This window comes from Morchella sextelata (genome assembly GCF_020137385.1).
Source record: "Morchella sextelata strain SCLS chromosome Unknown scls_13, whole genome shotgun sequence".
Lineage (NCBI taxonomy): Eukaryota > Fungi > Ascomycota > Pezizomycetes > Pezizales > Morchellaceae > Morchella > Morchella sextelata.
The window spans coordinates 1,361,859-1,385,658 of NW_025408628.1; the positions used below are offsets into that span (position 1 = coordinate 1,361,859).

Below are 23,800 nucleotides of genomic sequence, written 5' to 3' on the forward strand. Positions count from 1 at the left end.
TTCGAGTCGTGGGTAACAGGCCTTGAGTCTTGTTGTTTTGTGCTGTGTCTGTGGCTGGTCCACTATCTGGTCACTTCTGTTCTATCTGTTCTGTTTGTTACTGGTTTAGTTAGTAGGAAGGAGAAAACAAGGGAAGGGGAAAAAGAAGAAATTATAGTAAGATAGGATATAGGGATATGGGCTGGAGTATGGGCTGGCTGGCAGGATACACACCCGGATGGGTCGGATTGGTTCTTTTTTTTTGTTTGGATTTGGATTTGGATTTAAAAGTTGGTAATATAAACTTGTTTCAGATATATTTCAGACACGGACAGTTGTTGCGGTTGGCGGTGTGGGGCGGTGGCAGCGAGGGCGAGCGGTGGGGGTGCGAGTGAGAACCTGTGGTTGAGGATTCTGGGACGAGTGAGTGTTTGTGATGGAGCTTTTTATATGCAACCCAATCAGACAGTACAACCGCACACCACAGCTGCACGCCCCACACCATGAATCTCCTACACATACCCACCCCGCCGCCCCACATGCATCTCCCTTCACGTTATCTGTCTGTCGGACCCGTCCTCTATAGATATAGCGTAGTGTCTTCCCGCGTGGCAGTCCTGTTACTGAGACGTTTTCAAGTCTGAAGGGATCGGTCTCGAGAATATTTCTCTGTCTCTTTTGCTCTATTGCTCGGATGGGTGGAGGATGAGCATGAGAGGAATGATGATTGTAATTAATGGGTTACCGCAGCTTAACTTATATATAGGTCTCAAAACAAACACATATCCTCAACTGCTTATAACCACGTAACAGTTGCAACGTGTTTTAATACCTAATCTAATAATCTACCTCACAATGTCCCTGGCGATTCTATGCACCTTTATTCCATTATTTCTACTACATTACATGTACACCGATACCAACTTTTTTAAGTCGAGTTTCAATTCACGGTTACGGGATTGGAGGGTCAAAGTCTAACTCTTAAGTATAGGGTAAAACTATTTGAAACGCCTTAGGGAATTGAGGAACTCGCGGAACGTTGACTTCGCCGGGATCACTCCCATCTATTTCATCAAAGGAAGCCTTCGAACAGAATATCCGAGGAGAAAACGGGCACCCAGAATTGCTACGCAGCTAGCTGACTCCCTATCCACAAAAAAGACAACTTGTTAAAATATGGCACTTGGTCCTGTAGAACTAGAAACCTCGCAGTTCCTTGAAACAGCTATCCCAGATGATTGATCTAATCATTAATGAATTAATATACCAACCAATTTATTAACTAAGCAGGTGACTGATCATGATATGTCACTCGACTTCGCTGTCTATGCAGGTTACGAGTGATGGTGATAAGTTATATAGTTTATTAACCATCTATACTACCCGCATACCGCCCCATTAGCACATGGAATTAATCCCAAAAAAAACCTAAAATGTGAATCAAAACAGAAGCAGAGGCTTTGGTAATAGTGGTAGGATAAAAAACGAAATAAAAATAAAGCAACAAATCTTGTAATTTTTCCCACAAGCCTATTCGAGACGAACTCAAAGCTCTTGCCTTATTTTATATTCTCAATTTCACAGTCTAGAAGCTATTTGGGCTTTATCTAGATCTGGCCATGTGGAGTGTACAACGTAAAAAAGATTCTATTCCAAGTCAGTAAATACGTGGCCAAATATGAACGGTCATAGTGAGTAACAACTGTGACCCTAGTTTTCCCCCCAAAGCGGTACCTAGCCCATGCCTGACCACTGGAATTTCTTTAATTGAAAGGCTCTCTATTTGGTGTTCTGTTTAGTTTGGCTTGCTATGGTCCAACCTGTAATGGCAATCGATGGCTATAGAGTCGATCCTACAATTAGCTACACGATTCCTAAGCAGCAACATAAACCAAATTCCGGAAAGATACATGTAGAGAGGTGTCGGAATAATTCAAACTGTTAATGGTGTCCGATTAATCGCCAATCAATGTGCTGATTTCTGTTTCGTTTTTCATGGAGCGCAGATACTAAGCTTGTCTTCCAGGCAATGGAACTGTAAATCTGAATTGATTAATAGGATATATTCCCCGGCTGTCGGAGTCAATTACCGCTCATACAGTCTGGTAAAGTTGGTTCTACTTTTCGCAGTGCAGTACGTACGGCATATGTAAAGCAGAAGAGGTGACGCCGCCAAGCTGTGTAAATGCCAATGATCGACCGTGCAGTAGCTATAGGGAGATGCCAATGCCCAATATGTAGGTAAGGAGAGCATCTAACTGTCGTGCAGTTTCCGACATAAAGGCACAATAGTATGCCGCCCGCCAAGGTAGACCTGGACACATACCCAGTCAGTGTAAAGATCGCAGGTTACATCCCGCCATGCCGCTGCCATAGCTACACCAACCCACCAACCCACCAATCACAACCTGTCTCGGCACCCCACCATCGTCGGTCAGTAGCTCCATCCTACCACTAGGGCACAAGTTACAAAAGCCTCATTCTCCATCCTCAATGTCTTCATCCACGACCCCACCATACCTCTACATCCTCGGCGGTCAATCCCCTAGTACTTCCCCGCTCCCACCAACCCCACAACTAACAAACACCTCACAGGCCTTCTCGCGATCTATGCCGCCTACACGACGCACTCCCAGCTGCAGGCCTTCAGGACGCGTTGCGTCTCGAAGCCGCCCCAGCAGTCGAACGATGCAGCCGTGGACAGGTCCACCGAAGACGGTTCTTCCTCTGACATGCGCATGGCGGAGCAGATACTGACTATGCCGTCTGCAGCCATCAAGCTCGAGACTTTGGAGGCTTTGGCAAGGGGGATCAATTTCGATCTAAGGAACGCGTTAGTTCTTCCTTCCGAATGGTAGAGAGTATTGAAGGGGGCGCTGATTGAGATGAGGGAGATAGCGCATTGAAGATCATTACCGAGCGTGCAACCACACCCGGAAACATTGACTTCCTCCTCACGCAGATCTCGACAAGGCCGCCCGCTCCCCGCCTCCGCGCCCTCAAAGCACTCCGCTGCCTTGCCGCCGCTCCTGGTAACTACCCTCCCCCCCTCCTTATTTTCCAGCACAACGCCAACAATCTAAAATGCCCGCTTGCAGGCCCCTTCGGTGCACTCTGTACGCCGCGTGTCTTCCGTACGCTCGTCACAACGCTCAAAAGCACACTCCCGCCGACGCCCGACAGCGCTACCGAGAAGGAAGTCATCTACATCCTTACGCAGCTGATGAAGAGCTATTTCGCGGCGAAGGAGATGGCCGTCCAGGCGGGGATCGTGGACTGGCTGAAGGCTGTCGACCGCAGCGTCGTTGACGTATGGGAGGTGCTTAGCTGCGTTAACGACACGATGGAGGGACGGCGTCTGCTGGTTGAGGCGGAGCTGGTTCAGGAAGAACGGGTTGAGGTTGAGGTTGAGGTCGACTTTGTGGATGTGAACCAGTGGCTGCCTGCCCCTGCTAACATAGTAGCGGATCAGTGAGCATTTTTCTCTCCCGTTGCTGCGAGGTGAAGTCTCGTAGAGACTTGAGTGCCTTTTCTTTTTTTTCCCCCTCTTTTTTTCTATTCAATGATTAGCTAGCATAGCGTGGTAGTACTTTTTTCTTTCTAAAAAGGGATTTGGGTGCGAGATTAATGGATGCATCATTTACTCACTAGTCGTGAGAGTTGCGGCCTACCTTTGTGTTAATAATATCACCTCTGCGAGAAATAAAAAGCCTGGTGAACCTTTTCGTGCTTCTCAGCAGCAGCTTGGTACCTTATAGAGATTGACTGCACTCACAGGCACTCACAGAAGCCAGTGCTGTAATGAATACTGAGGCCGAATCATGAGCAACAACTTAGCCAAGTGTGCACACCTCCCTCAGAAACATAGTACCGTTCTTTCATTTCTGCCTGCTGTCTCGGAGGCTTAGTGGAAGGCGTCCGAAATCTATACCCACATACACATTGTTTTCATTGCGCATGCTGCGGTCTAGCTATTTCTCGCTGTGAAATTTACCGACTGGTTAACTGTACAAACTTAGCAATGATATTGATCCACTACATCTCAAAGTTACGTAGCTACACATATTATGAAAAACTTTTTTCAGGCGTTTCTCTCTCTATCCCAGATAAAGTTTGAATTCTACAACTGGTAGCAGAAACATAGGCTGGTCAGGTTAATAAATAAAACAAAAAAAATAGGCTGGTCAGGTTTTGGATCATGGCCTATCACTCGCGGGACTGCCTTCTAATTTTCTGTTGTTGAATTCGAATCGGGGCATGGTTTCTCCAGGCTCGAAACAGCAATTTATACACGATAGAGGTGAAAGAAAGATGGAGGCTTTCAAAGGCTTTCACATCTGGTTGAGTATGAAGACCAGAGGGGGAACGCCGCTGATATCCTCCCCTTCGTCTTCAATCTCTCCATTGCAGGCATAAGGACAAGGGTTACTTACTATACACATACAGTTGTGTCACGTTTCTACTCGAGTTCTTCTTCCGTAAAGCCATCACTGGGGAGGACCAGAGTCAAACTTCAACTCCCTTTATAAATTTACCCAGTTCCTGGACCCCGCAATGCGGAGGAAATACGCAGAACCAACTGGCTCACGCCGGGCAGGCATAACACAGAAGACTGGATTTCTAGTAACACTGCCATACCACCTCCCAGCACATTGCCTTTTCAGGATGGGAAGCAATTTAGATCACGAACCATCACTCGCATTCGCACTCCGTTTCATTTTTTTATATACAGAGTCCAACACGTATAGGTGTATATATACCTAGTTCTCCCGTCTTCCTCTCCTCGCCATCGTCACATGTACCTAGACTATACTCCACTCCCGTTCCTTCCCGTTCCTCCTTTGACCGGCCGGCCACTTTCTTTGAAACTCTCTAGTGCTGCATATATCAAGCTCCCGAATTTCTTCTCTTTATCATTGTCCCACAACCCCCGCCCTCATCTTCACACTTCTACCGCCGCTGTATATAAACCGATCCATCTATACACACTCCCACTCTACTCCCACTCTACTCCCAACCCCCCTCCCCACACTCCACCGACCCCCAGCAGGATAACGCACCCAAGAGAGAGACTAGAGAAATCCACCACGGAAAAGAAAAGCCAATATCAGCCAAGAAAAAAAGAGAATATTCCTAACAGATAAAATAGACTAACGCCCTAATAAATATATCAAGAAGTGACAAAAGAAACATAGGGAGTAAAAAAAGAAAAGAAAAGATCGAGAAAAATAGTAGTAAATGTAAGTACAAGTTATCAGTCCCCTCCCCACCCCCGCCCTATCCCATACAGACCCAGAAAAAAAATAAAACTACAAACACAGTCACAGATGCAACGGCAGACCAGGCCAAAAAATAAAAAAAAAACAGAACAAAAGGAAGGGTACTCGGTCGAGCTCATCGCGAGACCTCTCCGTCCACAACAATGACCTCTCTATTTCCCATACCCGTCCCGCCATAGTTCCCCAGAGTCTCTACACTAACCCTCCTCCCTTCAGCTCCTGCTGCCGCCGCATCTTCTTCCCCCGTGCCCTTCCACCACCCCAACTTCCACCACCCGCCCATCGCATCCTGCGACCTTTTCGCCCTCCTCGCACTGCCGCCCACCCGCGGGAACATATAACTGCCCCTCCTCTCCCTGCCCCACTTTCTCCTTACCCCCGGCGAGCTAACACTCCTCTGCAGCAGCCCCGACCTCTCATCGACCGCCTCCGCAGCCTCCTCGTCCAGCAGCTCGCCCCAGATCTGGTCCGCCTGGCTCATTGTGCGCCTCCTCAAGAACCTCGGCGACGCCAGAGTATCATCAATCTCACCCTCCTCCTCGTCGTCCGTATCCACGAAGCCCACGCCCGGCGACAGCGCGCTCCCAGCCGTCGTCGCAGTCTCCTCCTCGAGGCGCCACGACAGCGCAAACACGCCGCTGAGCAGGATGACGGTTCCCAATGCGATGAAGCACCCGTGCAGGACCGAGAGCCGCGACGCCTGCTGGTAGTAGATGAGCCCGTCGAGGATGGCGATGATGTTGTAGACGCAGAAGACGAGCGGGTACAGCACGCTCGTAGAGCACAGCTTCAGTCCGCGGTGGAGATAGTACAGCTGCGTGAGCGCGAGCGTCACCAGGCCGATAATGATCATCCACGACTGCCATCTATTAAACTGGTTACTTCGGTCGACGATGGTCCTGATCAGGAGCTCGACCGCCGACTTCGCAAGCAGCAGGCAATGTGCCGACAGGATTCCGCTACGGACGGGGGGTTAGCTGCCAGTACCTGCAACCCGGGCAAAGCACATACCTCACGCAACCGTACGCGATCCCCCTCAGCAGCAGCACCCTCGGCGCGCTCCTCGTGCGCGGCCTCATGACCGCCCACGCCTTCACCCCGCCCAGGATCGCCACCACCATGAGCGCCGTCGCCGATATCCACAGCACAAACCCGTGGGTCCCTAGGAGCTCTAGCAGCTCGTCGAGACTATGCGCCGGTTCCTTCATTGCGCCGAACGCCGCAATCAATGCCGCGCCCACACACACCAGCAGCGTGCCGACCAGACTGTACCTCGTGAAGGGCTCCGCCAGGATGAGCGTCGCGCAGATGCTGTTAAAGACCAAGCCGGAGGCCTGCAGCGGCGACAAGATGACCAGCGGCAGTGTCGTGATCTGGATCGACGAGCCGAGGATGTTTGACACTATGAAGAGGAGTATTCCGATTTGCCAGCGGCGCCGGCGGTGTGGCGGCCGCTTGTGCGTGTGCGGGAGTTCATCTTCGAGGAGGTGGGACTTGCGCTGAAGGGTTAGTCCGAGGGATTGGATGCTGGTGCTGAGGACGCCGACACTAACGCCGATGGTGAGCTGGGCGCCTGGGGAGAGGTCGCCGAGGCCCATGGGAGCTGTGGAGGGGGTGGAGGAGGGGGTGGCGGTGTGATGGTGGTGTGTGTCGAGGTCTGGTGGGCCTATACGGATAGATACAGATGGGATTTATGTATAATAATGTCTCTGTGGTGTGGTGTTGTCTGGAGGTGTTTAAGGGACCGGCAGATACAGCTGATGTAGTAGGTGTATGTTTATGTTTATGTCTATGTCGGACGTGATATACGTAGTATGGGGATCAGGCAGGTAAGTGGTACTGGCAGATACTTGGTGAAGGAGAGTGGAATGCAAAACAAGGAAATGATGGTTTCGTTCGTGGGGAGAAGGAGGGGAAGGGGTTGGGCAGCAGGTAACTGTCTCTGTACTAACTACTCGAGAAGCAGTTAGTAGTATGTAAGCTCTGCTGACAGTTGAGACGAGGATCTCCTAGGAAAAAGAAGTAATTATGGAAATCACGATCATGCAGTGAGGTAAGTGGAGAGAAAGAAAGACTGGACGGAGACGTAAGTATTGCACGATGTCGGTATCCAACTTCTTCTTCTAGAGTATGTAGAGAAGAGACGGCGGCTTTCCCCTTTTACTTCGCATGGGGACATGTATTATGCATCCCAACATCCATAGGGCAGAGGAGCAGCAACAGGGTACATGCGTAGTAATTATAACTGCCCCCAGGTGCTGCACTTTGGACAAACAAAGCCTTCACCGAGTGGTGGTGTTTACGCGAACGGACAAAAATATATCCTCTCCGAGCAGGAGAGAAGGTCTCTCCATAAATAAATAAATACAAAGAAACCCTATCCACCACTGTACTCTAGGTACAGGTATCTATATCGATGTAGCACCTGCTTCTCCGCAAAATAAACAACCTTGTGTGATCATGCCTACATGAAAAGTAAGTAATGCACACACCGACCCGCGCATCCCCAGAGCTCCCCTTCGTCTTTCCCTGTATTTTGACATCCGTGAGCTTCCCTCGCCCCCAAAGCGACTCAACGAACGAACGAATAGAGCAGTTCAACCAATATGCATACAACTCTCTCGCAACCCATCGGTTACCCCTTTCATCTATTGGGGAGTATCCGAGGGGCGTTTTTAGTCGCAAAAACCCCCGGCCGTTGCATTGTCCACTTACAGCATGCGGAGCCTCCCGGTCGTATCGTCGTCACCGTCACTGGTTGGAGCTCCGCAGACTGCAACCACAGACAAGACACTCTCACTACCCCCCCCGCCTTTCGTGTCTAATCTTCAACCCCCAAGTCCCACCACCCTCACTCCTCGTGCCCGCTCTCGATACCCTTCATCGCAGCTATAGTTCTCGCTGCTTGTACAGAAACCGCTCCTCACGTAGTTAATCGTCCTAACGAGCCCTCACAATGGCCCACGCACTTAGTGATGACCAGGTTAGTAGTCCACAGTAGCTCCCGCATCCACCATCTTCCTCCACAGAGCTCTGTCACGGGCCCCACCACACACATAGCTATTCCCATGTACTGCAAATCATTCAATATGTAATATATATAAAAAAAGAAAACCCCCGCTCACATCCACCCAGGTCGCCGGCGAGCTCAAGAAGATGGTAGCCTTCATCAAGCAGGAAGCACTCGAAAAAGCTCGCGAGATCGAGATCAAGGCCGACGAAGAGTTCGCCATTGAAAAGAGCCGTCTCGTGCGTGCCGAGACCGCCGCAATCGACACCCAGTACGAGCGTAAATACAAGCAGGCGTCGCTTGCGCAGCAGATAGCCAGGAGTACCGTGGCGAACAAGACGCGTATCAAGGTTTTGTCGGCTCGTCAAACCCTGCTGGATGATATCTTTGAGGAGGCCAGAGGAAAGTTGAAGTACATTAGTGATGACGAGGGAAGATACGAGGAGGTGTTGGCCAACCTGGTGTTGGAGGGACTTTTTTTAATGAATGAGCAAAGTGTGGAGCTCAGGTGTAGAAGCTGCGACAATGATATCGTTGGAAGGGCAGTGGAGAAGGCGAAGGAAGGGTTTAAGGGGAAGATGGGGGGGGATGTTGCTGTTACTATTGACCACGACTGGCCGCTACCAGAGGAATCGTAAGTCCCATTGTCCCATTACTACCACCGACTCCACTAATAGTATTTCTAGCCACGGCGGTGTCTGGATCATTGCTGGTAATGGCAAGATCTCAATCGACAACACCCTTGAACAACGCCTCAAGCTTCTCGAAACCGAGGCCTTGCCATCTATTCGTACAACCGTATTCGGGCCCAACCCCAACCGCAGGTTCTACGATTAAGCTTCAACCTGCCTAACACGAGGGGATGTTTCTGTACATCTGTTGACTTTTCTTCTTCTTCCTTCTTCTTCTTTTGCCATTTTGCTATAAGAAATTACTCATCATACCTATATTGGAGTTTATCCTTCTTATGCTTTCTTGCTTTGCATTGCTTTTGCATAGATAGTTGCCTATTCGATCATTTCACACTTTTAGCTCTTGCAGGTGTAGATAAAAAAAGACTAAGACAAGAGAAGACTGCTGCGTAAGCCTTCTACTGGTAGTGTCGTTTCCACTAGATGAGGCGTGTACGTATGCCTGTGTCCTCGAGAGCCCTGTAGATCACCCGGCAGCGTATTCCCACTATGCCGTATGGCACCCATTCATTACATAAAGTAACATCTGGCCTCTGCCGAGCACTGCCTGGTCTTGTTTGATTACAAAACACAAGAAGGGGTCTTTGAACAGCAATAAGATTGATAGCATAGTCCACAGCCTGGCGATGAGGGCTTTTCCGGGCCCGGTATGAGTTTGGCTCATGCCCCTTGGTCCTTCCAGTTCCTTCTCACCCTGATATACCTCGAAGTTCCCGTCAACGTCAGTACGTGTGCTAGTCTCACTAGCAATCTAACGGCATTGACACTGATAGATCCGATTCCAACTTCGTAATGAAGGGTTGGCGCATTTCGGGCTGGGGTTAAACTCCTAAGCCGTGCCCAGCACCATCTGAGACCAACATTCTGAATGAGGGAGATTTCGAGGCCATTCCATAGCTGATCCCGGCAGAGGAAACAGTGGGCCCGACAGCTGTTAAAACCCCCAAGCCAACAGAACTATCCCACGAAGGAGAAGGCTGCTCGAAGGTTCATCCTGGGGTCTTATAGCTTTCTGAGCTGCATTCTTGTTGGTAACCAGGTTCGTGATTGCAGAGCGTCTGGACATGCTCACTTATGCGGGCCATTCCCTGGGGCGTGAAGGCTCCTGAAAGCAATCGTGGAATCGATCCCGGTGCCGTAATTCTAAATAACTAGCTCTCGGAGAGGGCCATTCCTAGTGATGCCTGATCCAGGTACCTTCAGGGCTCCAACAGCCAGGATATGACAAGAGATGGTATGGTGGAGTTGGAGAGTTGGTGGGGTGAACAGCATCAACAGCGGGGTGAGTGGGTTTAAATACTGTCCTCATAACGTGATCTAGTATCCTCACTAACGGACATGCCCGTCTACATGTTGTCTGTCTGATCATTACAGAAGGACTCTTTGGGATATGTTCTATTTATAGAACAATTGCAAGGGCGTGATATCTCATGACTGGAAACATTACACAAGAATCTCGGGTGTAGCAAATATGAAAGCGGTAAATTTTTTTCTTTATTTCTTTCTTTTGAACGTCGGTAGTGGCTATTGGTTATAAATCTCATCACATTATGGGTCAACCTGTCAAATAGCTAGTTCAAAGCCCCCCATGTGATAATGGAATGAGCAACTTACCTTGTAACTCTCAGTATCAATTTCAGGATCAACAGGGGGCCTTCACAAAGTGTAAGTTTTGGGGTGCGACTACGCCTTGCGGCTCTAACTGGTGGTGTTTAAGGATAGCTAACGCTTTGTCTGAGAAGGCTAGGATAGTAGTTCTATCAGCGTTGTGGCTGTGGCCAATCGGATCACTGGGTATCACTCAGTAGGGCACAAAAAGATACATATGTACTGACCAGAAAGTATACATTTACGGTTCATCAATCAAATAGCGGACTACAGTTATGCACCAATTTCACGAGTGATATCCGTAAGTGATATCCGTAAGATTCAACTTGACTTTCTTTATCTTAAGGGCAGCATCTTGGCCGGAAGTCATATCCATACCATGATGGGACCCCGTCGATACGGCAACCTAAAGAAATGCCTTTGATACGAGTTACATTTCCGTTGGCCAAGCCAGGGACTCTGCAGTACAGGATTGAAAAGCCATGCTGTATGAGGATCGGGGGTGGGCCAACCCAAAATTATCGAGGCAGATCGATCCACCAGACACAACTCCATATTTAACGTCGTGAGAGATCCCGTGACGAAACTAGCCCCTGGAATCTTCCCCGAGTCTCTCGGGTGCCTAGTTTTATGATGTCAATTCACTGAGTGTATGTAAGTTACTTCATCCTATCTAATTGATTGGAAGAGATCTCTCCCTCAGATGTTTTCTTGGCTGTGTAACTACATGTACAGCTGCTGGAGCTAGCGCTGTGCTAGAGCCAGCCCAGAATGATATCACCGATCTTCTGGCTAAGACAAAACACTGGTACAATGTATGACGTGAAGTTGTTTAACGGGGCTAAAAACTTCCCTTCCTAGAGTAGGCCGATAGTTAAAGCCGGTAGTTGGAAAGTATCAAAAAACTCGAACACGGGGGGCACCACCAGAAACCTTCAAATCACGTGTAGAGATGATGTATGTTTCTAGGATAGGATATAGAGTATGTAGCTTCGGGAGTATGCTATAATGTCTACGCGCCGCCATATAAAATTTCCATAAAGTTACACTTCCATAATAAACATCTAGGTTGAATTATCTGGGTTTATTTCCCTTACATTAGGACTTTTAACAGCCTATACTCCAAGTTTGGCAAACCAAAGTCATTTGCCGTTCCGCACGTTACAATTATGGTTTGGGTTGTTTTAATAGGTGTGTTGTTTCCGGCGCCGTACAGCAGCAATACACACAATATTCAATTACGAGCACATAACATTGAATACTACTGTTACACTATTGAACCCCGATCCCAACACCAACAAAGCTCAATAAAAAAAATCCAAGCAATAGGCATATATGCAGTCCGCTGGAAAGAAATAACGTACAGCCACCCAAAGCAATTGAAATCAACCCCTATATCAAGCCCATAGATGCAAAAAGAATATACCCCACTCATAAACTGTCCGTTAGCTCTTAGCGCATAAAGTTCATGCTCAAATCCAACCTCGAAAACAAAAAAAAAAGTGGCAATAAGTGAATATGAAATTTTCGGTAACATGCACAAGGCCGGATTTTGGTTTCATTAGAACCCACCAATCCGCATCAATCCGTATCCAACTGTGATGACAATTCCGAAAGTGATCACACTGCTTGGAATACCTCTGCTGATGAAATGTTGAACACGTAAATATCTTTGCCCAGTCTGTGAGTCTTCCATCATGATCGCCGCTGCAGACATTGTTAGTAAATACACGTATTAAATCACAATGCTTCAGAGGGAAGTAAAACATACTCATGTTAGGGAAGCCTGACGTCGGTAGTCCCATTGCGGCACTGCACATCAATGCTGCGCCCATAACCAATAGATTTGGATGTGGCTCATCCATCCCCGCACCAACCTGTGCCACAATAGGTAAAATGATCAAAGCAGCAACAGTGTGGCTGATGAATGTCGCGATTACGAGTATCAATCCGCAAAATACCACCAGTACACCATACATGCTCATCCCTTCTACTTCTTGCCTGATGGCGAGAGCAATCGTGTGCAAGAGTCCAGAGCTATTGACTGCCTTGCCAAGAGAGAGGCCTCCAGCTGCGAGGATAATGATTGTCCACAGGAAATTGTTGAAATCCTCTTTTGTCAGAACACCAGTTCCAAAGAACAAAGCAAGGGGAATAATCGCAATAACTCCCATATCACCAAAAACATGCTCCAATTGATGGGAAAAGCACCACAGAACGATCGTTATAAGTGTGGTGAGTGTGATAAAGTATTGGACACCAGTAAACTTGTCTTTAACCGGACGAATTGGCATAATAACCGTACCCTTTCCAGGGTTGAAAGAAACCAAGAGAAGCACCCATATCGCAAGAATAGAGAGAATACAAACAGGAAGGGCAACAAAGAACCAACTACCCCAGCTAGGAGGATTGGTCATATTTTGAAGCGCAATGATGTTCTGGGGACTGGCGATAGGAGATGCCATGCCTCCGATATTGGAGGCCAGGGCAATTCCCAGAATCAATGCCTTTGAGAATTTCGATTCTGAAGGCAAGTTCCTCAACATTGGCTACACACAAAAAAAATCGTTAGTATATTGGAGCTAAGACGATTCTTGGAACTACCCACCTGAATAATAGAAAAGCAAAGAACCGGCGCAGCGACGTTACTAATCCACATACTCGCAAACATAGCTACGAACATGTTGGTCACCAGTACAGTCCTGGGTCTTGTTCCCGCCTTGCTAAGAACAAATGTTGCAAGCATCTTAGCGATACCATATTTACTTAGTGCTGCAGCAATCGCGAATCCTCCTAGAAGCAACATGATCACAGGAGTCCACATTGCCGAAAAAATGTATTTTGTAGCTTCATTGCATTCAAGACGACGATGACCCTTGGCGTCTTCTCTTACAACCCGTAACATGACTACTAAAAATGGGACAAGGAGAGAGGTTACGAAGAGAGGAATAACCTATAGTACCGTTATGATCAGATTGGATTGCTAACTTGTGTAATAGTGATGAAACTTACTTCGGTTGCCCATAAAAGAGACACAAATACCAGCATAGCAAAGCAGTTATGCTGCTCTGGGCTCTCGGAGATTGGGACGATTAATAGTATCATAAATGTACTAATGATACCAAATAGCGTAAAGAACCCAGGGGTAAATAGCCAAGTTGGATATCTAATCCTGCCAACAGGTGTGGCAAGCTCCTTCGTTGCAGAAACCTCCGGTTCGTCTCCTGTTAACCTAGCATTTGTGGGGTCCGTGTTGTCCCCTAACAAAGTCCTTCTCAGGCCCATGTTCGCCGCCTGAGCTTTTCGCTCAATACCAATCATCTCTCTCCAGACCGTATTGCGCTCCCATACAACGTGCTCCCTGAGGTGAAGGCGAAGCTCTTTTTTGGCTTCCTCTATATCTCCCTTAGTGATCAAATTTGCGTATATTTCTTCAATTTTGGCGATAGCATTATCCAACTCGATTGTTGTGGCCTTCCGGAAGCAGTAACATGGCTCAATCACCGACGAGATATATTCGTCCTTCAAGTGGCTGTTGAGAATCTTGTCGTATTTCTTTAACGCTTTCGTAAAACCCGTCCTGTTCAGTTGAATGAAACTTTTCAGTTCCCTCAACGCAACAAATAACGAAATACTCCGCTTCTTTAACATAATCCTCTTATCATATAATGCACCGATGGACTGCTCATGAAAATCATCATAGATTTGAGAGTCACGTCTCCGTGAGTCCGAAGGTCCATGACTCTGTTGGCTGTGATGGCTATGTGAGCTATCCTTATTCCACGTTCTTCCTCTTTTTATCTTCGGAAGTAGGCCTGATGCTTGTGCATTCTCGCCATCCTCGTCAGAAGCATCTGACTCATCGTCCCTATCACTTTGGAAGTCGTTACTTCTCGTTCGTGTCATCCCCGAAGGCCCTACACTGCGTCTTCTCCCGCTATTGCTCCCGCCATATATCGAGGATCCTCCATCACCATCGTTACCATCCTCAAACGATTTGGCTTCGAGAGAAAGCTCAAAAACTTCCTTCAGGAGCTCACTCTCTTTCGACTTATAGAATGACACGATCTTTTCGAGCTCATGGTCGAGTGCCCTCCGGAAAATCACATCTGGCTCGGCATCTCTTCCCCGTGGAATAAGCGCCGATTCTTCGTTTTCTTCGGGATGAGCTTGTGACTGAACAACATTCTTCTCAAGGGTATAGATGCTGTCAAGAGATTAGTCAAATCAACACTAGAGCCCCCTAGTTAACCTAAAACAATGCTAGAATCTAGAACGACTTACAGTTTTTTCAAATTCGAATACGCGATGTAATGAGAGCTCCAGTCTGGAACTGCATTGAATTGGATACTGTGGGAGAACTTCATGCCTAGTTCTGCTTGTTCAAGTCGTCTGATAAACTTTTCGTCGCCTCTCTTCTGTTTCTCGTCTCTCCGACGTTGATCGCGGATATATGAAAGATCTTGGAGCTGAAAAGATTCGACTGGAACCGTGCTGTCCCCCTCAGGAAGAGGAGATTGGGAATCTATGATGGCTGTGTTTTAAGCAATTCCTGCACTGGAGCGCAGGAAAATCGAAATAGGGATAGAGCAGCCAAGCTTAGAAACCGAGCTGCTGTTAACAGGGCAATGTGATACAAGAGATATTGGTATCACGATAGTGGGAAGCTTTTGTGGGGCACAAAACTGAGAACAGTCAGACAAGAAATTCGGAATGAGGGGGTACCGAGGCGAGACAGCCGGCGGGCGTGCTTCACAAAGGGACACTATTGGCTGCGGAGAAGGACTGTACAGTATTTAGGGGGGAGGAAAGCAAGAAAAAGCACGGCTAGTTGTTTAAGTGACAAACAGTGATTTTGAGAGAGGGTGTTGCGGTTTACTAGGCAGTCCCGTGTTCGTCAAGTTGAAAAGTTCGAATGACCTCCGGATCCTTCAAGGTTGTGGGGACTGTTAGGGGTGTAGGGGTATGTATGTACAACTAAGTAAGATTATCCGTTTTACAGAGAAATGCTCACGGAAAGTATGGCAGTGGTTACCGAGTTACCAACCAGGCCAGGTAGAAAAATTGGAACCTTTGATATGCCATGCATGATACCTTCTCGGCATCCTGTTTGTTGGAAAACTGTGGGGCTCAGCGTGAAATGGGCTTGGCGGATCTTCCTTCCGTGTTCGTCATAGTTTACCCAGCCGTTGATATGTTTTCCTTTGTAGTTCGACAGAACGTTGGAAAATCAAGGATTAGAATTGGAAGTATCTACTCTACATACATGTAGGTACTCTAGACAACATACGTCGCATAGGCTACAGTACCAAGTTTCGAACATTATTCGCAGCTATCCCTCCCTCCAGCTCCAGTAGTAAATTCTTGACGTCCAGCACTGGATTAGTTACATGTTACACATGTGCTTACACCCTCTACTCTACCTAATCATATGTAGACAGTAGAACACTCTATGCGCGCTCCCACCCACGGTTCTACCATGTGGCTGGCGTGTAAGAGTCCTGCAGCGACATCACAGTAATTCCATTCATGACTGCAGTGACCGCCTATTTCATCTCCCCGGTGACAAACCCGTTGGAGCGCTTCCTAAATTTCCCGAACTAATGTACTGAACCCAGACTACAATGTACTCTATGAATCTCTACTGCAATTGATAATTTGAAACCCTTATATTTTCTGGCCCGTAGAGTTACCAGAGTACCTACTCGATAGCCGAGACATAAAGATGGCAGTGTCAACTTTCTTTTTAAACTAATAATCTCAAACCTTATTTCCCGAGGACCTATTCGATAAAAGGATCCTCATATCCGATTGAAGTCGCCAAAATCATCTCGGCCAATTACTTGTTTTTTCCCGCCTGTAATGCTGCACGAGCTACCCACCCGGATGTTTTCCCGGATGATCTCGAATTTTCGTATGTATGTATCTCGCATTAATATTTTCACATCGCAACCTCAGACCCATTACTCTGCATGAATATCAATCCACACCCTTCCCCCAATTACTCATAACCACGGTGCCTAACCCTAACCCTTTCACTCAATGCATACGGTACTACATGTATTTGTCGTATTTCCTTTGAATGGTGATTGAAAACCTCTATCAGCATCCGGCGCATCAACTTCGATAGTCTCCTCAGCGCTTCCTGCTGCCGAATGTGCATGCCATTTTGCGGTCCAGCTTGTTTTTCATGATGTTGTCTTCCCATAGGTGTAGTTAGGCATTCCGAACTAGGGTTGCTGGGATAGTTATCAGGATCATCCGCCATTTTAGCTCATGAATTGAGCATGACCTATCCAAGAAAAGCTTCCGAGAAGCACGGGGAGCGGGAGCGGGGCAAAGTGTTGAAGCTGTTTCTAGATGATCATCCAGTAAACGGCAGCCAGAGCCAACATTCGACAAAACAACTATACGACAAGAGGCTTCTGATCACTTCTGCCTGTACGTCTGATCGATTCCGGATAGGTCGGTTCCAACGATCGTATTCTTTGCTTTGTTTCCTCGACACAAAAATAGGAAATAAAAACGTGGTTCGATACTTCGTTCTGATTGGAGGACACTTTGATTAGTAATCATACACAGCTCATGAAAAATGTTCTTGGGTCAGAAGTGTATGTCAATAGCCCCCGCCTTTAATAAGAACATCATCTCTATATCACATCCAGAGAAGTCGCATGCCTTCCGGAGATAGAACCTAGCGTGGGTTTCAAACACGATAACGAGGCGATCACTGTTCACCTGACATTCACTTACTTGGAGTTGTAACTCTCCTCACCGGCACTAAAGAATCAGATGTCGATAACCATGGAATTCTCCATTCCCACCTGCTGGGCTTATTCGGGATTTTCGGTGACCTCCTTCGGTCTTTCATGGTAGATGACTCTTCGCCATTGAGCATCCCACCCCGGCTGGACACAGAATGAAGTACGGAGGTTAAGGCAGACTAGGTTCAGCAATGTTAGCTGCGTTGTTCAAAAGATAACGGAGGGCTCGACATGAGCATCTAGGAGGGAAGGAGGGGAAAGCTACAGTGCCCCGAATAGGAGAAGCTATATGGCCCAACTAATCAGTTGCGCAACGACATAAACCAGAAAGCGAGTCACTCTAGCCAATAACTGCACCTTAGGATGAAGCTTGATCTCTGGCTTGCAGAATTCTAATCGTTTTCTCTGCTTTCACAAAAACGAATGTCGGGTCGAATCCCCGCTTCGAAGCTTTAGATACCGGATGCCGAAACGTCTCTGGGGGCTGACAGAATACAGCTCCTCCGTGCCGGACACTCGGTACATGTCTGACAGAAACCTTGTTAAAAGATAAACTTTCCGCAATGTCATTGGCGTCCACGAGTTAGGAGTACATGGTATCCAAAGCTGTAGCGGATGTTGGTGATATCATTGGCTCCGGAAGGGAAAAGGCAGGATGGAGATGAGTGTGCGAGAAGTTTCTTCGGCTTGGCGCTAACTCATCCTCGCATGTTGTCGCCAGTCACAGCACATACTTCAGCAAACACTCCAAACGAAGGACAAATCAAAGACTCGAGAGGTGAGAACTAATTGGAGCTGATGGATATGTAGTGCAGACAAATTTAAAAACACTTACTAGAATGGATTTCCTGCAAGCCTGAGTGAATTTCTTGAGGATCGGATAAAATCACCAAGAGTGATTTAAGAAATAACCGATGGGCTGTGTAGGGTCCAGGGATAGTGCATACGTCAAACCCGATATTTGCTTTACAGATATTGAGGAATTTCCACCAGCTGTGGATGTCTAGTAGTTAAGTACAAGCCAGAGACCCCCGGATTTTTTGATCATCTTTCACAATGAAAACGGTTGATGGGTTTGATATTATTGCTACTTGAATGGAGAAAGCTACATGCTGCAGTGTTTTAGAATTCAAATACGTACATATGTACATGTATATATACACTTTTGCAAATTAATAGAGCAAGTAGAGGTCTACTAATTACATGTAAGTACATACTTCATTAGTCTCGTACCCATCCCCTACTTAGCAGCAAGCTGCTCACCAGTAGGAAGCATGGAAGTAGACGGGTTGGGGACGAGCCTAATACTTCATAGATATTAATAATATGCATACTATAATCAGTACGTACTATGTAATGTCTACTAATTCAATCAGATGAAGTTAACGGTCACACTAGACGTCAAAACTGCCTCTTTTAGTTAAGAGCAGAGGGTGTAATCAAGAAAGTCGCCAAAGACGGTAATTTCAACGTCTTGTGTGACCGCCATCTGTTCGAAGCAAAGGCGAGACATGTTTCTACAATACCGCAGAATCGCAGGGATAACCACTTACCCATTGGTCAAGACGACTAAAAGTTACGCTTTGGGTCTGTCGGATTGAGGCTCAACAAGCATTTGACCAATCCGAAGCCCAATATTCCAGTCCAGTTCGTTTCGTTATTCCTGAGATTTTGCGGTACATGTAGTTCAGAAGATAGTAGTTTCTATTTACTCAATTGAAGTGATACGATCTTGAATGACTGATGATAGTACTTCTATTGATGATGATTCTCCCAGAGGAGGAGAGACCTTCCTCTCATCCATCTGACACGATGCAACTGCCAAGCCCCTCGCTTCTGTCCTTTCCCGATCCGACCACGTCTCAGCCTGGCTGGCTCTTGGCTAACTACACGAACACCTTATTCTCTAATCCCAGTGCTACTGTCGTTCACGGGGTATTGGCGGATACTGGCTGATGGCGGACAGGGCAAAAAAGAGACAGCCAAGCCAACTTTTACCTGCAATTCGCCAACACCCAGTATCCGCCAATACCCCGTGAACGACAGTACTGCATCAATACTGCCCATCGATATTTGCAACATATAATTCGTATGTACCTACATGTATGTATGTTGCGATTCAAGCAAGCTTCAGCTTGGGGTATCCCGCAATTGATTAATCCCATCCCAGGCGCATTTTTTGAACTCAGTACGCCTACACATATACGAAGATTGGTCTAATATTTAACTTGATAATGTGTGTGGATACGAAGTGAAAACTGAGTGTAGAGCCGTTGGTGAACCTATTGGACGTGCATTAAGTACCTGCAGTGACATGAAAAAAATCGCTGTGCATCATACATACTGCGATTCGAGCTCGACCCTTGCATCTGCATATGCATCATTAAAAGCTAAGCAAGGAAGTTACCCTCCCTGAGATCTAAACTCTTAGGAAAAGCAAACAAGCATTCTTTGTGTTAACTGTATAAGGTTAGCCTTGTTTCGCTTCCAAGTTTCAACACTACTATGCCCCAGGAAGTTTCACAGCCTGTCACGACGCGCTTCACACAATTGGTCCATTTATTGCTGCGCCATGAAAACAGCAAGGATTACACACAAACTGCCCTGCCACATCATACATAATGCGATATCAAGACTGCGCCTCTCTCTACACGTACATGTAGATAAGTAGAATTTATACAAAGTTCACCGTTCTCCGCGTCATAACCCTTTGAACAAGCACATATCATCGTTGAGAACCCTAGTGCTTTCAGCCTTACCTCTATTCCAAAGTCGCGTCCAAGTACGTGGGTCAGTCTCTCATATCATTCTATCATGTGTTGTCTTTGTCTTGGTTTTGCTATTCAATGGCATTGGCTGTTTTTGTAAGCCTAATACCAGGATAGAACTACCTGCATTAACTACACACCATACATGTATCCTTAACAGCGATGTCTTCATTCACCTTAAAGCGTTGTTCTAATTCCTCTCTTCCCTACCAACACGCCACAATAACTCTTCCTGTATTTCACAAACCATCCTGCTCTTTGCTAACATTATCACGATGACAGTTAAGCTCTGTTGCACTAGGCCATTCCGTGCTCGCACCCAAGCCTCAACTTCAACTCAAATTTCAGAACTGAGGGACATCTCGACAACGTCACCTTCAAATCCATCGCCTGCAGAAGTACCGAAACAAACTGTCGCATTCCACCCAACTGTAGCTACCTCTAGCACAGAGCCTGCCAACTTATCCGAACAAGAAAGCAGCATTTCGATTCAAAGGCGCCCTTCGAGCTTCACGCCGCCTTCGCTCGACATGCTTGCCGGTCGAACACCCTTGGGTGCGTGGCATGCTGTAGCTGCTAAAGTTGTAGCAACAAATAGGTTCAGAGGAGTTGGAGGGGAATCCTGCGTAGAGGACTTTAAGATCGAGGAACTTGGTGGTCAGAGTGGGAAATTGGTCTTTGGACCGGTCTCTGTTTTCAATGGTCAGTATCAGCAGTGTTTCTGCTTTGTTAATTTTCAAACCCGATATAGATTGGCGGACCCTTCTGCCAGTCTTATTTTGACCTTAAAGTCCTACGCTCTTCTGTTTACCGCAAGCTGCTGTCGGTGCAAGACGGAATAAGCCCACTAACAGCGGTCTATAGGCAATGTTTCACTACGGATAAAGAAGCCCTTGAAAGGCATGACTCTCACAGTCACGTTCAATGGCGTAGCAGAGGTTGACAAGTGCCTTTTAACTTTTCTTAACATCTCCCATGAGGTTTATTCTGGAGGTGAGAGATCTTACATTCCTCAAAAATACCAAGCTAGATCATGGAAATAGAGGCCGTAAAGCTAACTATGGGCCAAAGACCTTCAAGAAGGACTTCGTACATTCCTTTTTGGATTCAATTTTCCATACCTAAACCTACCTCCGTCATCCAAGAATCCCAACCTTGTGTATTCGTTCATTGCGAAACTCACAGATGCAAAGATTGGCCCTGTAGGCGATGATTCTTCTACAAGATCAAGGATTTTGGAGTACAAGAGCAAACCACTTGAAATCTTTTTTATACCATACATTGATCCATCTTTGCATTCACCTACTTCTCGGGTGGATACCAATCCGAACCAAAGCAACGGGAAGGGGAAGGGCGTTGAATCTGTGAAAGAAGGATCAGTCGATAACACGCTTTCTCCTGAAATTGGATCCCAAGGCCCCGCAACGGTTGCAAAACCTAAATTAACCTTGACAACTGCAGATATTCCAATCTCTGCTTCGAGCAACAGCACGCCGGTCATAGATAAACCTCGCCCGCTTGATTTGTCAATTACCAAATCATGTAGAATCATTGACGACGATAATAACACAGTCGCAAAGCTCATAGTAGATTTGCCAAAAACCAAATTCTTACCAGACGAGGAGATATTTCTGGGATTGAGATTGGTTGTTAAAGATGGCGAGGCAATACCAAAAGGATTTGGTGTTAGGGTTATCGAGAAACGATTTCTTGCTCGGATTGATTCCGATGGCGATAATAGAGATACTGATAGCGAGGATGAGGGTCATCAACAGGACATGAAGGTTATTGGGAAGAAGCAGTCAAAGGTTCTTGCTGGGAGAAAGTTCACTCTTCGTCCTGAGGAGGCTAGAACAGTTAGAGAGGCTATGGTAGATAATCCTGACATCATGGCTGGCTCAGACGGTGGATTGAAGGGCGGGAAGGTCATTGAGCTTCCCATCAAAATCCGCCTTCCTACATTTCAGACGTTTATCAACGATTTCCTCCTCCCCACCGCGACTCTTCCGTTGGTCCCTTCTGATCTCGCTTTGGATTCTGGAAAAGCCGATAGTATTCCATTACCAACGTACACTGAGAAAGGAAAGGGGAAATCGCCAGCCATATCTCCTGTTACTACCACCCCCACTGCTACTACCTCCATCTCAATGGAATCTATCAATAAAAACCTGAATTTCGTGGTTGCACACATACTCCAGGTTACCGTTCCAACAAACGGGAGTGGTAGCTGGTTCAAAAAATCTACTTCTGTAGCGAAAGACCTCGAAGTTACTATTCCTATCGTTCTAGGCAACATCAATTCAGTGGCGACGGGTCGAAGAAAGGTGCCTGAACTGAGACTGAACGCGCTTGAGGAGATAAGGCATGGGAGCGGTGTAGGAAGTGTGAGAAGTAGTGTGAGAAGCAGCGTCGGTTCTGCTTCTGGAGCTGGAGCGCCACCTAATAAGCCACCGCCAACTTGGAGAGAAGGGGAGCGGTTTTTGACATTGAAGGAAACGGATGTTCAACCATTCTTCTCTGCAGACTCCTACGCGAATGAGTAAACTTTTATGCTCAAAAATAGTGCCTATTATCACCCCTGTGTATCTACTCGCAATGGGGTATAAAAATGGTTTGAATAGTTCGGTGGAGCTTCATTAGCTATTTCGTTTGTGTTATTTACATTTATGCCAACGAATGTCTGCAATTTCCCCTTACCCATTTATTTCAATTTACACGACTGCTATCTTTTATAACTTTCACATTGTTAATCATTAGTATTTTTTCATTCGAATGTATTTCTTTTAATATCTAGACGCGCATCATAAACCCACACGAACCAAAGCTGAGCACTGCAGTTCAATGCGATATGAGTATTTCACAATATTGATGGATATGAACTCATTTCCAAGCAATTATGTATCTTCTTTAATATTTTTTAACTATTTACTACACAAGAAACACAAGGCGGGTATTAGTAAAACTGGACCGAATACTCGGGTATGGGAGAAAGAACCAGAAAATGCAATAGGGTTATTTGTATGGCAGAGCGGCGCCACTCTGCTCTAGTCGAACCAGTGAGCTCGCCCACTCAGTGATATCAACGAATAGACTCGTCCAATCAGTGACCTCACCGTGTTGACTAGTCTGCTCTGAGATATCACTGGTTGACTAGGCTGGTGAGGGATATTGTGTCTTCCGGATTGGCTAGTCCATCCAGTGAGATTTGTCGGAATACAGGGGTGTATATGGTGCGTAATGATCGGATATCATGAGCGCTGCCACTATCACCTGGTTGGCCGAGACCTGCTCAGAATCTGGTGCTCTGCAGCCTTGGCAACTTTGGGACCAAAAATTACTGTTTGTGGGAGTTGCTTGTTGAAATCTGAACTGTATCGTTACCTATATGGCAAGGTGGGCACCGGGTTTATACAATATGCAGAGCACCAGATTCTAAGCAGGTCTCGGCCGACCAGGCGATAGTACCAGTATCATTAACAGATAAAACGGTGGGGACATCGGATGAAGCACAAACTCATTGATTGAGTAATTTAGTAATAATAACTTTACTCTTAGAGATTTCTTTAACGACTGGACAGAACTCGCTGGCACCTTTTCGGTTCGTGTTTTCAGCACTATTTGTATTATACACTAACACTGAAAAATACCATTTTCGTATTAGATCGGTAGTCATAACCATTGACATCTAACCTCACTGCTC

The 23,800-nt window shown here is 46.7% G+C and overlaps 6 protein-coding genes across 6 annotated transcripts; 4 read left to right on the forward strand and 2 right to left on the reverse strand.

Moving 5' to 3' along the window:
• Window positions 1-2,472: 2,472 nt before the first annotated feature.
• Window positions 2,473-3,454, forward strand: H6S33_002776 (uncharacterized protein; the record flags this gene model as incomplete). The annotated part of the gene is made up of 4 exons (XM_044834150.1): window positions 2,473-2,515; window positions 2,575-2,812; window positions 2,878-3,011; window positions 3,078-3,454. The coding sequence occupies 4 exons, from the start codon at window positions 2,473-2,475 to the stop codon at window positions 3,452-3,454; spliced, it is 792 nt and encodes a 263-aa protein (XP_044692937.1).
• Window positions 3,455-5,373: 1,919 nt separating this feature from the next.
• H6S33_002777 (uncharacterized protein) lies at window positions 5,374-6,856 on the reverse strand (the record flags this gene model as incomplete). The annotated part of the gene is made up of 2 exons (XM_044834151.1): window positions 5,374-6,217; window positions 6,270-6,856. The coding sequence occupies 2 exons, from the start codon at window positions 6,854-6,856 to the stop codon at window positions 5,374-5,376; spliced, it is 1,431 nt and encodes a 476-aa protein (XP_044692938.1).
• Window positions 6,857-8,214: 1,358 nt separating this feature from the next.
• On the forward strand, window positions 8,215-9,105 carry H6S33_002778 (uncharacterized protein; the record flags this gene model as incomplete). Its single annotated transcript, XM_044834152.1, has 3 exons — window positions 8,215-8,241; window positions 8,394-8,902; window positions 8,955-9,105. The coding sequence occupies 3 exons, from the start codon at window positions 8,215-8,217 to the stop codon at window positions 9,103-9,105; spliced, it is 687 nt and encodes a 228-aa protein (XP_044692939.1).
• Window positions 9,106-9,609: 504 nt separating this feature from the next.
• H6S33_002779 (uncharacterized protein) lies at window positions 9,610-10,707 on the forward strand (the record flags this gene model as incomplete). The annotated part of the gene is made up of 9 exons (XM_044834154.1): window positions 9,610-9,681; window positions 9,734-9,749; window positions 9,871-9,947; window positions 10,014-10,097; window positions 10,164-10,242; window positions 10,335-10,352; window positions 10,427-10,440; window positions 10,589-10,625; window positions 10,703-10,707. The coding sequence occupies 9 exons, from the start codon at window positions 9,610-9,612 to the stop codon at window positions 10,705-10,707; spliced, it is 402 nt and encodes a 133-aa protein (XP_044692940.1).
• A 1,422-nt stretch (window positions 10,708-12,129) lies between these two features.
• Window positions 12,130-14,935, reverse strand: H6S33_002780 (uncharacterized protein; the record flags this gene model as incomplete). The annotated part of the gene is made up of 5 exons (XM_044834155.1): window positions 12,130-12,275; window positions 12,340-13,117; window positions 13,177-13,521; window positions 13,581-14,775; window positions 14,853-14,935. 5 exons carry the CDS (start codon window positions 14,933-14,935, stop codon window positions 12,130-12,132), a joined length of 2,547 nt encoding a protein of 848 aa, XP_044692941.1.
• A 5,440-nt stretch (window positions 14,936-20,375) lies between these two features.
• Window positions 20,376-22,643, forward strand: H6S33_002781 (uncharacterized protein; the record flags this gene model as incomplete). Its single annotated transcript, XM_044834156.1, has 3 exons — window positions 20,376-20,802; window positions 20,965-21,093; window positions 21,172-22,643. The coding sequence occupies 3 exons, from the start codon at window positions 20,376-20,378 to the stop codon at window positions 22,641-22,643; spliced, it is 2,028 nt and encodes a 675-aa protein (XP_044692942.1).
• Window positions 22,644-23,800: the final 1,157 nt, after the last annotated feature.